At 38.2% G+C, this 13,420-nt stretch overlaps 2 protein-coding genes across 2 annotated transcripts in view; both read left to right on the forward strand.

The window, feature by feature from the left end:
• Positions 1 to 12,807, forward strand: part of LOC309389597 (complement component receptor 1-like protein) — a gene marked incomplete at its 5' end in the record, with an annotated part of 45,178 nt that extends 32,371 nt beyond the window's left edge. Inside the window, 4 exons of the mRNA XM_081948149.1 lie at positions 6,043 to 6,225; positions 8,488 to 8,550; positions 9,132 to 9,155; positions 11,734 to 12,807. Coding sequence (XP_081804275.1) covers positions 6,043 to 6,225; positions 8,488 to 8,550; positions 9,132 to 9,155; positions 11,734 to 11,777 — 314 coding nt within the window. The 3' untranslated portion in view covers positions 11,778 to 12,807. The remainder of the gene's footprint in view (positions 1 to 6,042; positions 6,226 to 8,487; positions 8,551 to 9,131; positions 9,156 to 11,733) is intronic.
• Positions 1 to 13,420, forward strand: part of LOC309389531 (complement receptor type 1-like) — a 191,693-nt gene that overhangs the window by 104,078 nt on the left and 74,195 nt on the right. The window lies entirely within an intron of this gene.

The following is a 13,420-nucleotide window of genomic DNA, read 5'->3' on the forward strand; positions in this document are numbered from 1 at the left end:
CTTTTTTGGCTCGCGTGCCACAAGTGGGGGGAGCGCAGGGGGGTCGAGTGCGGGCAGGCCGCACCCATAATGCAACGCACGACCCCCCAGTGCGCATGCGCGCACAACGCGTGACCCCCTCCCATTTTTACATCCTTTCTTCGCCCTCCCCAGGCTCCAGGGGCTTTATAGGAGCCTGGGGAGGGCAAAAGGAGCCTCCCCGACCCCCCGGAGGCCCTCAGGAGGCTTCAGGGACCGTCCGGAGGCTTCCCTGAAGCCTTCGGAGCGCTTAAAACCACCCTCCGAGCAAACCGGAAGTGACTTCCGGGTTGCTCGGAGGGTCGTTTTAAGCACTCCGAAGGCGTCAGGGAAGCCTCGGACGGTCCCTGAAGCCTTCGGAGTGCTTAAAACCACCCTCCGAGCAAACCAGAAGTGACTTCCGGGTTGCTCGGAGTGTCGTTTTAAGCACTCCGAAGGCGTCAGGGAAGCCTCGGACGGTCCCTGAAGCCTTCGGAGTGCTTAAAACCACCCTCCGAGCAACCTCGGAGGGTGGTTTTAAGCGTTCCGAAGGCTTCAGGGACGGACCCTGAAGCCTCCAGGGGGGAGGCTCTTTTCGCCCTCCCCAGGCTCCTATAAAGCCTCTGGAGCCTGGGGAAGGTGAAAAATAGCTTTTGAAAAGGTGAAGTCAGGTGGCCAGCGCGCGCATGTGGCACTTGTGGCACGCGTGCCATAGGTTCGCCATCACTGCCCTATATCATTTCAGACAAATAGTTGTCCCATCTCTTTTTGAAAGCCTCTAGTGATAGAGTACCCACAACTTCAATATGTAAGCTATTCCATTGGTTGGTCTAACCCTTAGCAAATTTCTCCTTAGTTCTAGGTTGCTTAGGTTAGTTTTAATCCATTGTTTCTTGTTGTGCCTTTTGATGCTTTGGAAAATTGATTTACTCCCTCATTTCTGTAGGAACCTCTCAAATATTGGAACAGTGCTATTTTATTGTGCTAATGGCAAAATTGATGAAATAGAAAAAAGGGCATGGTTGATTTTGCTTTTTAAATCCTGTCAGCCCTTCTCTAGGTAAAAAGTGAATTATCATTAAAATGATCACCAGTATTGTAGAGCTGGGGCAATTTTTGCACTGTCAGTTTGAAACAATCTCAAAATTTCCAATGGAAAGAGCACATAAAAGAAGCATGGATGACTTTCCTACCTTTCTGCAGTTGACTAGGCTGTGCCAGTTTGATGAAAGGTGGATGTCTCAGCTCTCTTCTCCTTGAGATCCTCTGCTTTTTGCAACCTGGTGCCTCCACCTTTCTGTTTTAACGTAGCTGCTTAGTATTTCTGCTGCCATTGCCGGTCAGTCTCATGGATGTGTTTACCTGATGTTTTCCCACATAACCCTAGCATGTGAGACAGGTAAGAATTTCACAGGCTACGCCATCATTGAAGAATAAACCAAAAAGTAGAGAAAAATAAAGTGGATAAAAATGAAATAAATTCTGTAGTGTAAGGTGTGTGATGAGGCCGTCAGCACTCTGTCTCCTTTAAAAGGACATCATTCTCACAAATGATTTATTTATTTTGGTAGATGCTTATCATGTCTTTATTGCTTTAGAAGGAACTCAAGATGGAGAACTTATCTAATATTCATTCCTCCTCTTAATTTCCCCACAACCACAATCTAAGCAGTGGTTTGGGCTGGGAGAGGCTGACTGGTCACTCGGCCATTTTTTCAAGGCTAAAATGGCACTAGAACTCAGAGCCACTTGGGTTCTAGGCCAGCACCTTAACCACTACTTTGCTTTATTTATATATAAGTTTTATTGGTTTTTTCAAATATTTTGGGGAAAAGGGTACATAAGTGTGGAGAAAAATTTTGACAGCTACATCATACGGAAGGTGGTACTTCCCGGGAGTCTTACATCTCTCTCTTATTTTATATATATATCAAAATATCATTATTACATACATATTAGCAGTTTAGGCTTACTTCAAATTCTTTAACATCTTCAACCATACTTTATATCACTTCTAACCATTTCATTATATTAACAATTGCACTGTGTTTTTAAATCATTTCTGTGACCTAAGTCTCATTGCTGTCTCTTCTCCCCTGTCTGTTGGCTGAGCCATGGCTCCTCCCCCTTTCATGTCTTGTGCAGTGTCTCTTGTTTCATCTAGGAGGTTCTTGTGTTTTTCCATGAAGGCTTCTGCCTCCACTACTGTATTAATTCTCACTCTACCCCCCTCCCAGAAAATCAACAAGCCTTCTGGAATTAACCACCTAAACCAGATATTTTTTTCATATAATGTTTTAGTTAGAAAGAAGAATTTCTTCCTCTTATCTCTTATTCTTTTGGGTATCTGTTTCAGAATGGTTATTTCTTTGTCCTTATATCTTAAAAGTATAAGGAACTCCTAGAATTTCATCTCTTGTGGTCTTTCTAAAAAATTTAACATGAACTTCCCTTGGAACATTGTGTGTTCTAGCATATGCTGAGTTAATTTTATATATCAGATCAATATCCCACCCTAGCTGTTGCTTATCTCTTTTAATAGAATCTGCTAGCATTGTTGTCATAATCTCCCTTAAATCTTCACCCTCCATTTCAGGTATGTTTTCAAATCTAAGAAAGAGAGAGATACTTTCAAATTCCATTTTTTCCATTAATTCTCAATCCCAGTATTATTTTTTGTAAAGCCTTCATCTCTTATCCCACCCCCCACAGCACCCTCCTCCAGAGCTTCTATTTTCTGGCTATTTTGTAAAGTCTGGTGTTTATTCTCTCTGAGTTCTTCCCTTAAGTCCGCCAGCTGTTTTTTTTTTAATTTCGTCCTGTCCCTTTAAAATCGACTGGAACATTTGTTGAAACATTTCTTGAGACTGCTGTTCCCCCTCGGGGGCTTTTAGTTATAAAAAGGAAGATAGTTGTGTTTGTTGCGGAACAGGACTTGAAACAGAAGATGGAGCCGATGCTGGTTTAACCACTACTTTGTTTAAAAGAGGAAGGAATGTCAAAATAACTTGTAAGAATTGCATGTGAAAACAGGGTTGGAGAGGAAACAAGTTTGTAAAACTGCAAACATCACCAATAACATTTCAAAATAATCTCCCAAAGAATGATGCAAAAGATAAGAGAGGTTGTAGCAAATTACAATCTGAGATGGACCTGTTAGTAGGAAAGGAGACTAGGATGAGCAGTAATACTTTGCAAGATGCACCAAATCTGAAGTCAAGGTGTTTGTTATTTATTTGCACAAGACAAGCATTCTTTTTATTGAATGTGGCGAGTGGATGGTAGGGGAACAGTGAGGCATGGCAGTTTGGCAAGGAGAAGCCAGGCGAGGCCGGGGGCCCTTCGAAATGAGTCAGGGGTGGGTTGCTGCTGGTGTTACTGCCGGTTCGTTTCGCGCCAGTTCTGCGTCCCCAGCCAGCATTCCTCTATCACTTCGCTTGATCCAGTGCAAACTGGTAGCAACCCACCTCTGACATAGGTGATGTTGAGTTGGCCACAGCTACTCAGTCACATGAATACCCAGCCACGCATACCAGCCGGTCATTAGGGCAGAGAACCGGTAGTTAAATTATTTGAATCCCACCACTGCATAAAACCCTTTTAGTTAAATGGTAATAAATCATTTTCTTTGAAAGAGAAATCTCTACACAAACCATTTTGATCATGAAAGAACAGTGTTTCTGCACACCTCATTCCTCCTTCTGAATTGGTTAGATTGGCCCTTGCAGAATGTGGTATTTGACTGTCTTGTTCATAGTCACAGATTAGCATCCCATTTAGTTCAATTTCTTTATTGGAAGAGACTGAAATACAAGGTGAGATCTTGGAAAGCAGAAAGAGGGAGGCTGCCTCTGAAGTTTATTCCATAACCAGTGGTCACTATCCAGGGGTGATTTGGCACACTCACTTATTACAACTTCATTCCAAACCTGAGTTATAATATCAGCATGGGACAAAGCATAAGGAACCATGCCATGAAATGCAAAAGTTCAAATCTATTACGTTTTCTGCAGTAATTTGATTTATTTGTTTATTTAAGGGTGATGCCGTGGTGGTTTATGTATTAAATACCCACTAAAGAACTTTTCAAATGCAATGTCAGCAGTGCTTCTGAATACATTCAATTCTCATGCTGAATTTTGAACTTCTCTGGGTGATGGGATTGGTTGAAAAATGGGATGTGTAAAATTAAGGTCACAATATTAGAAGGATGTCTCAGACCATTCCTATACTTTACTTTTACTTTTATTTAATTTATAAACCGCGCCCTCTCCCAGAAAGGACTCGGGGCGGTGTACAGTCATATTAAAACAACAGTATAGACAAAAGATTGCCAGAATTTGCAAGTTAATTGTCACAATTCATAGGTAAACTCAATTTTTATAGTATATAATGTATACTATAAAGCATTATTACAGAGAGCTTCCCTACCACTGCAATACATGATCTTAAATCTTGCGTCAATCTCTTCGGTCAGTTTGTGGATAGAAGAGCATTGTTGTGTACATGGCAAACATGAAGGGCATTCATAGACCCACCCACCCCTTTTCTTTCCTTTTTTTGGTCACCTGTCAAATGCTCCTTTTGGGTCTGACATTCATGTAATATTGAGGCAATTTTACTAAGAGAATTTTCAGCATCTTTTGATGTACAACAAAGAAGGGGCTTGAAGCTGTCCCTACTTGAGAAAATTTAGCTGCAACGTTTTGTTAGAATATGGTCTCTTCTATACACACACAGATACACAAACAAACAAATGGTTTCTCTCTTTTAAATCAGCCCACAGTTTCATTATAAATGTCTCTTTACTATTCCTGCTAGAAACATTTTTGTATTAATTTCCAGACTGCATGGCTCCAGAACCACCACCCCACTCAGCACTAAAAGAAGAATCCCCAAAAGAAGGTTATCCGGTTGGAACTGTCCTGACATACCATTGCATCACAGGTTATGAATATATTCCTGGAAAGGACTATTCAATTAAATGCCTGAACACTTCAAAATGGTCTGAAATTCAACCAATATGTCAGGGTGAGTATTTTCATGATGGTCTCATTCTGAAACATAGATCATCCATATTTACCATTCCTATATCTCAGCCTTCACTGGCTCCTCCAAAACCTCATTATACAATCCAAGAAAAATCCTAAACAAGTGCTTCATATATCCTAGATGAGAAGCTTAGCATTCTAATATTTACAGTGAATTAATAATGAAGAAACAGGGATAACAAAGCCCTTTCTTTCCAAAAACTGTCCATCTTATTTGCATGGGTACTTAATCTTCAGGGGATGCATCCTCTGCAATCAGGGTTCAATCTGAGTACTGACACTTCTGTCTTGAGGAAGACAATCTCTTACAATCTTGAAACTACAGATAAAATAGATAAAATCCCATGCCATTGCACTAGACAGGCTACAGAAGCGTTTCACAACATGAACTGGGCCTTTATGTTAAAAGTACTGGAAAAAAGGGACCTTGGATCAGGATTTACGAAGGGTCTGAAGCAGTGGTGGGTTTCAAGAAAGTTTCTCTCTTTCTCTCTCTCTCTCATTCTCTCTCTCTCACACACACGCACACTCACACTTATACAAAAAAACAGGATAGATTGGATCACGCTTTTGCCCTCTCTCTCTCTCTCTCTCTTACACACACACACACACACACACACAAGCAGAGGTTTGATCAGATCATACTTTTGCAGCAGACCTTCAGTGCCTGGTAAGCAGGAAGCTTCTCACTCGTCCGTTTTCGTACTTATGATCATTTTTCACACTTACGACCGTTGCAGCATTCCTATGGTCACCTGGTCCCAATTTGTATCCATAAGCAATTCACTTTTGCAAACAAACTGCACAAACACAAATAGAAGATAAACCAAATATTATCTTGTGGGGGCTTAATATCAGATACTAATAGAAGAAAGCAAAATAAAAGCAAATGCTAATTATATATCCTTTTTAGCCAAGAGCAGCTCTTGGTTGTTTTTATTGATAAGCTGTTGTTCTGAGCTGGTTTTCTTTAAACGCTGCTTTCTCTTTTCAGGCGTCAAGTGTGATCGACCAAATGTGGAAAATGGGAAAATAGTTAATTCATCTAAGCCTTCATATGCCTATAACGATAGCATCAGCTTGGAATGTGATTCTGGCTATTCTGCTGAAGGAAGCCTCCACATTAAATGTGGGGATAACAGTTTGTGGGTTCCTGCCGTCCCCAAATGTGTCAAAGGTAACTATTGTGCAGCCTTACAGGAGAGTTTGCGGACATTTCATACAGAACATTCTGCCTGAATAACCTGAATCATCGTTTTCTCTTTTCTCTACTTATTGCTTCTTCTAGTCACTCTTTTCTTACAAGTAGAATTATATTGGTCACCACTGTTCATTCACATGAGAAGAAACTATAACTATAGGCGTTCAGGGTTTAGGAGCTATTGGAAATACTCTTATATCTGTAAAGCTTTCCATGACAAATTGGACTTGATTTGCTCCTAGTCTTTCCCTGTAATATGAAAGTTCTTGCACATACAACCAGTGGTCGGATTCAGCCGGTTCGCACCAGTTCAGATGAACCAGTAGCTAACTTATTGTGCCATTGCTGAAAATAAAGTGCAAGAGAAGGGGTTTATTTTTCTTGTCCTCTCTCCCTTCAGTTAATAGCTATGAGCAGACAGCCAAGAACCTCTTAACAGGTTGTTCTCTCCCCCACTCTCTCTGCCCCACCTCTCTCTCACACACACAGACACACACAAAGACAAACACACACACAGAGTTCAGATTGGATCACCTTTTGCTCTCTCTCTCTTTCTCTTTCTGTTTTTCTTCTCTCTGTCTCTCTCTCACACACACACACACAAACAGAGGTTAGATTGGATCACTCTTTTGCTCTCTCTCTTTCTCTTTCTGTGTCTCTTCTCTCTCTTGCTTTCTTTCTCATTCGCTTGCTCTCTTTCTCTCTCATACACAAATAAGCATAGGTTAGATTGGATTGCCCTGTTGCGCTCTCTCTCTCTCTCTCTCTCTCTCTCACACACACACACACACACACACACACACAAACATAGGTGGGATTGGATCACTGTGCTGCTCTCTCTCTCTCTTGTTTTCTTTCTCTGTCTCTCTCTTTTCTCTGTCTCTCTCTTTTCTCTCTCTCTGCAGTAGCAGAGCATCAGTGGTAACTAACCAGGATAATTGTCAGTTGTCTGCTTTCATACTTATGACCATCACACACATGCACACTCACACATACACACACAAACAGGATAGATTGGATCACCCTTTTGCTCTCTTTCTCTCTCTCTCTTACACACACACACACACAAGCAGAGTTTTGATCAGATCACACTTTTGCAGCAGACCTTCAGTGCCTGGTAAGCAGGACACTTCTCACTCGTCCATTTTCGTACTTATGATCATTTTTCACACTTATGACCGTTGCAGCATTCCTATGGTCACTTGGTCCCAATTTGTATCCATAAGCAATTCACTTTTGCAAACAAACTGCAAAAACACAAATAGAAGATTAACCAAATATTATCTTGTGGGGGCTTAATATCCGATACTAATAGAAGAAAGAAAAATAAAATACTATTGGAGATACTATTATATCTGTAAAGCTTTCCATGCCAATTTGGACTTGATTTGCTCTTAGTCTTTACTTGTATTTGAATGCTCTTGCACATACAACCAGTGGTGGGATTCAGCCGGTTCGCAACAGTTCAGCTGAAATTGTAGCCGTTTGGCAAACCAGCCGAAAATAAAGTGCAAGAGAGGTTTTTTTCTTCTTCTCCTCTCTCCCTTCAGTTAATAGCTCCGAGCAGACAGCCAAAAACTACTTAATATGCAAATACTTAGTTGAGATAACAGAATCGCAGGAGTGCAGCTGATCACAGATGTGTTACTTAATACCCTTCATAATGAAAATATTTGCAATCTTGTCCTTCTTCCTGAAGGGAAGATGTTAATCCCACCACTGGTTGTATGTGCAAGGACATTCAAATACAAGTAAAGATCAATAACTATTAATTATTTTTATCCCTCCATCATTAGTATAATTTTCATTCTTGTATACACAACGTTTGCAGTTAAAAGTGCCTTTTTATGCATCATATGAGTCTGTTATCTGTAATATTTTTTAGACTGCATTTTATCTATCTTTTTAATATAAAAGCAATTTTACCAGCTTATATTTGTAACATAATATGAACTCATCATAGTATTTATTTATTTATGCAGATTTGTATTAAAAGGTAGGCCTTTTAATGTATTTGGCTCTCATTTGCTCAGAGTTAAAATATTTTTTCATAATGATTTTATTAAAAGTTTTAAACAGAACAATAAAAAATAATATAAACTAAAAAGAAAAAAAAGAAAGGAAAAAAGGTGCAAGAAAGCAGCTACGTATTTCTTTATATATTGCCAAAAATAATTCCTTCTCACCTCTCTGGGCTGTGTTTTGAATTTTATTTTATTAACATTTTCTTTCAAACAGGAAACGTTGACAAGCCAAATACTATTACAGACAAGCCAAATACTACAACAAAAGATTATGCAGGTAAGACTGAAATAGTCTGAGGTGAGCTACTGCACTTGCACCAGCAAGATGGTTTCTTTTCAAATAGTGAAAACTGTGGCAAGTGTGAAAACTGTAATAAAAGACTTAAGAAAGAAAAGAAACAAACAAAAATGGCATTTTCATCAATGTTTATATGAAAAGAGTTGCACAATTTTTGTATCCTTCTAAGTAACATAGACACAACAAAATCCATTTTTCATATTCAGCACCATATTTCTATCTGTTGTGCAAAGTGGCTGTTCTAAAATGAGTCCTTCACAAATAGAGATCAATTTTGGGAAAAAAAAGTAAGTTTCAGAACAAAGCTTTCAATAGTGCTAGTTGTAATTTGATGTTGTTCCTAGTATTTGTCGAGATTTATTTCAGGTTCCCTTTTTTGTGCACTGTACCCATTTTAGTTCACATATTGAAATTCATAATCTAGCACACTACACTGGCTCTCTACTATTTAGTAACAAATGATAACGATATTTTAAATAAACTAGAAAGAGAAAGTATATATTGATTCCAATGAGGCTCAAAAGTTTAGCTCATTTCTGTTCCTCTTTTTTCTGTTTTAGAATACCACAAAACTACAGCACTTGGTAAGTAATTACATGGTGAGATATTTCAAAGTGTAGCCAATGATATTCTGTTTTCATGAATGATGAATATTTATTTACAATCTGTTCATAATTCATACATGGTAGCTGGTCATGATGTATTCTGACTGCCCAAAGCCCAAATAGTGAATTCTATATACAAGTGAGATCTTGAACTTTAGTTTTTCCAATTTCAGTGTAACTGGACTGAACACTATATTACAGTGGAATTGGAACACTTAAGATTCAGTAATGTAAAATTCAACATTTTGAGTGTGGTAAACTTTTCTTTCTTTCTCTAGTGTTGATATGTTGGAGTTGTCACTGAATTTAGACTTTAGCAGCTGTCTTAATTAAGAGTATCTTTTTCTAACTTCTCACAGAAATTTCATTTAAACTTTTTAAGAATACAGGAATTTCAGCAGCTCAAATATTTTTCATACCCCTAAATCATCTTGGACAGAAATTCATTTTTTTCTTATTGGCTGTTCAATGAAGAGGTGAGGAACTGAACTGCTTTGCAATTGATGGAAAGCTTTACAGCTCTCTTAACTAACAATTTCCTGAATCTTTATCAGCTTGTGAACTAATGCATCCAACAAAGGCAGTCTAATTCGGTGTATTGGAGAACCTTCAAATACATATAAAGGCCTTCATGTGAATGGAATCCTGGTAGTGAAAATTGATTGACTTATTTAGATGTGCAAAAACTCATTATCAGAATCCTAGCTCACAATGAAGTCAAAACTCCCAAGAACCCAATATTACTGCAGATCATGTAATAGAAATGAAATAGACAAGATCCTGCACTTATTCTGGCCATACCTGAGAAACAAAGATATTGATCATGAAACCAAATATTAAAAAGTATGTTATCACAAGGGCATTAATGTGAAAAGAAACTATTTCTGCTCATTCAGAAGAAGCGTTTCTATGATTTCTGCCATACATCCTACCTGATTTCCTGAAGAAGCCTTTGTTCTTGAGCTACTTTCGATAGAGGGGTAACAATTCAAAATAACCTGAATAAAATTGAACACTGAATCATATTCAACAGGATGATGTTCAGGGGTTATAAATTAATGTTCTGCATCTAGGCAGGAAAAATAATAGACATGAATACTGTATAGGACACGGGAGACCTGGCAGGGGAGCACTGAGCGTGAGAAGGGGAACAGGACAATTTGCCACAGCCAACTTGCTACGGCCAACATGCCATGGCAAACTCACCGCGAGTTGTCCTGTGGCGAGTTGGCCACAGCGAATTGTTATAGACCCTGTGAGAAGGATCTAGGGATTCTAATAAAAAACATTTAATATGAGCAAGCCATATGATGCAACAACCGCTAAGGTCAGCAAATTTTTGGGCTGCATTAACCTTTATGTCCAGATTCACAGGAAGTAATAGTTCCACTATATACGTGCTGATCAAATTGCATTTGGATCACTGCGATAAATCTTGGGCATCACAGTTTATAAAGTTTAGGGAAACTTGGAATAGGGATAGAGGATCTAAAAATGAAATCTTATGAAGACTACATAGGCATCATCTCAGTTAGATTGAAAATGTTTTCTCTGTCCCAGGATGTTTAGATCAGATACTCTAAATAAATCCCATGTTTCATTTATGCTCATCAACATACACAAATCTTAAAATCTTCCTTATAAATTCACAAGGCTTTAAAACAAGCAGAGATATTGCTTTTGGCAATCCTACCCTTTTATACCTGTTTGGAAAAGAAAATGAGAGGCCTAAGTCACCTAGTATCTCCTTGGTGAGATGGATGGCATGGAAGTTTAATATTAAATAAATAAAAGTAAATATGAATGATAGCAGAAGATTTAAAGAGACTCACGGAATTCTTCTTCCAGCCCTTTCTTCTTAGTAGTCTTACTCTATTATTCTTATTGGAAAAGCTGAAATGTCTAATGGAAAGAAAAATAGCAAGCACTCAGATCTATTCCATTATGTTTATAAAACATACACATTCATACAACTCCTCCTCCTCCAATACTATAGGAATCACTTATTCTATGACAGTGATGGTGAACCTTTTCGGCACCGAGTCCCCAAGCCGGAACACACGTGCATGTGGGTGCACCAGAGCACCGGAAACCCAAAGACCAGCTCTGGTGCACCGGAAATGCCTGTTTTTCTAGCCATTTTTCTAGCTGTTTTCAGACTGTTTTTAGGCCATTTTCCCAGTCATGTTCAGGTTGTTTTCCAGGCCATTTTCAAGGCCACTTTCTGGGCCACTTTTCAGGCCAAAAATGGCCCCCCAAAACAGCCTGAAAAATGGTCGGAAAATGCCACGCCATTTTCAGGCTGTTTTCTAGTGCTCTGGTGCCCGCAAAGACCAGATGGCCGGCATGTATGTGCATTCCGGAAACCAGAAGAGCAGCTGGTGATGGCGTGCATAACCGCAGAGAAGGCAACGCGTGCCACCTCTGGCACACGTGCCGTAGGTTCACCATCATGGTCCTATGAGATAAAAAATGGTACTGAATGTTGCATGAAACTCCTGCTTCATTCTTGCTTCAGGCAAAAGGTTTTGAATTATTTATTATCACTTTTTCCTAGGAAAACTGATCATCCTCCTGGCTGTTCTGTATAATTGCTGGTGAAGTCATGACACCGAACTTATGGAAAATCTATCAAAATTTTATTTGATTATATTGGGTATCTGTTTGATTAATTTATTTCATTTCATTCCTAAATATACAATACAAACTCCTAAAAACCATTTATCTGTTGGTTGGTTTATTGCATTTATATTCCATTTTTCTGAAAGCAGGAATATATGGGGTCACCCCTATTTTATTCCACAAACAGCAGCTTGTTAAGAAAGTTGCACTGAGAATGACTTATTGCAAGGGTTATGCAAGGGTTACCTCAGGAGTTCCGTATTTTTTAAAATACTTTATTAAATTTCAAGACGAATTAAACACAAAATGACTACAAAAAGGGGGGGATTCAAAAGGTAAAAAGGTTAAAAAGTGAAAAAAAGAAAAAGGAAGGGAAAAGTGAGGAAAGGCCTCCAACTTATTTAATACAGATACAAATATTTAATAAAATATATTTCCTTACTAATATAGCTATAGCAAAAGAAAAAAGTGCCATATTTCCTCCATTTGATTGATCCATTATAACAAAAAAATTCCACCTCAAAGACATATGCACCTTACATTTGTATATACTTTTATCTCATAAAAATACATTTCACCACAAAATTCATTTCTTAGATATACATAATTATCAATATCAAAATTAATATTGTACCCAATCTTACAAAATTAATCTGACATAAAGAAGAAAGTATTTGGTGTGAAAAATGTAGATCTACCAGAAAAGATGGAAAAGAATATGAATATAAGAAATTTTGAGATAATGGAATAGATGAAGGATGGACCAAATTTTCTTGGCAAAAGGAATGCTCAACTGCCAAGGAGAATTATTCAACAATGGATGTTGCAGAGATATTTGCAATAGAGACTTATAAAATTTGGAAATGAGATGCAATTGTTGGGAAAGTTCCCAATTAAAAAGCTAAAACAACATTTCATTACTATTTTTTGCTTTCATATATGTAATGTATAACAGGTCAATTGAGCTGAAAATAGTTGTAGAAGCTCAAATTTTGCATCTGCTTTGCAAGGGAGGAAGGTATGTAATAGATTTGTCAGTGCTCAATTAGAGCAATAATAAAGTGTTCTTTTGATCCACACTTTTTAATGTATTTGTCTAATTTTGCCTCTGTTAATTTTCTGCTTTTGGATTTTGTATTTCAATCTTTTCAATAAAATAAAAATTTCAAGAAAAGAAAGAAAATAACTATATCTTTGAACAAGATATAGTTCCCATTTAATCTGATGAAACACTTATTTGGTATACATCTAGTAAAATAAAATGAAATAATAAAGATAATAGTAAAACCAATCTGTAAAAGAGCAAGATTCACTGGTCCAAAAAGGGGGCATAACTGACAAACAATACAAAGTTATGCAGAAGCCTGAAGTAAGATCAGGAAGTCCAGGTTGTCTCCAAATTGCCACACTGTTTATTTAATAATTATTTAAGTCCCTACGTAGGGCTGTGTTCACACGGACTTTATTGTACAGCAAGAGCAAAGCCCAAGGATATAATAGCTATGTTAAAAAGTAAGCAGAATGACTCTGGATATTTCTTTCAAAGGTAAGTTCAGTTCAAGTTCACTTAACCAATGTGGCAAGAAAGGTCACAAAATGGGGCAAAACTCACTTAACACATT

This window comes from Natrix helvetica, assembly GCF_964273705.1.
Source record: "Natrix helvetica genome assembly, chromosome: 3".
NCBI classification, from domain to species: Eukaryota; Metazoa; Chordata; class Lepidosauria; order Squamata; family Natricidae; genus Natrix; species Natrix helvetica.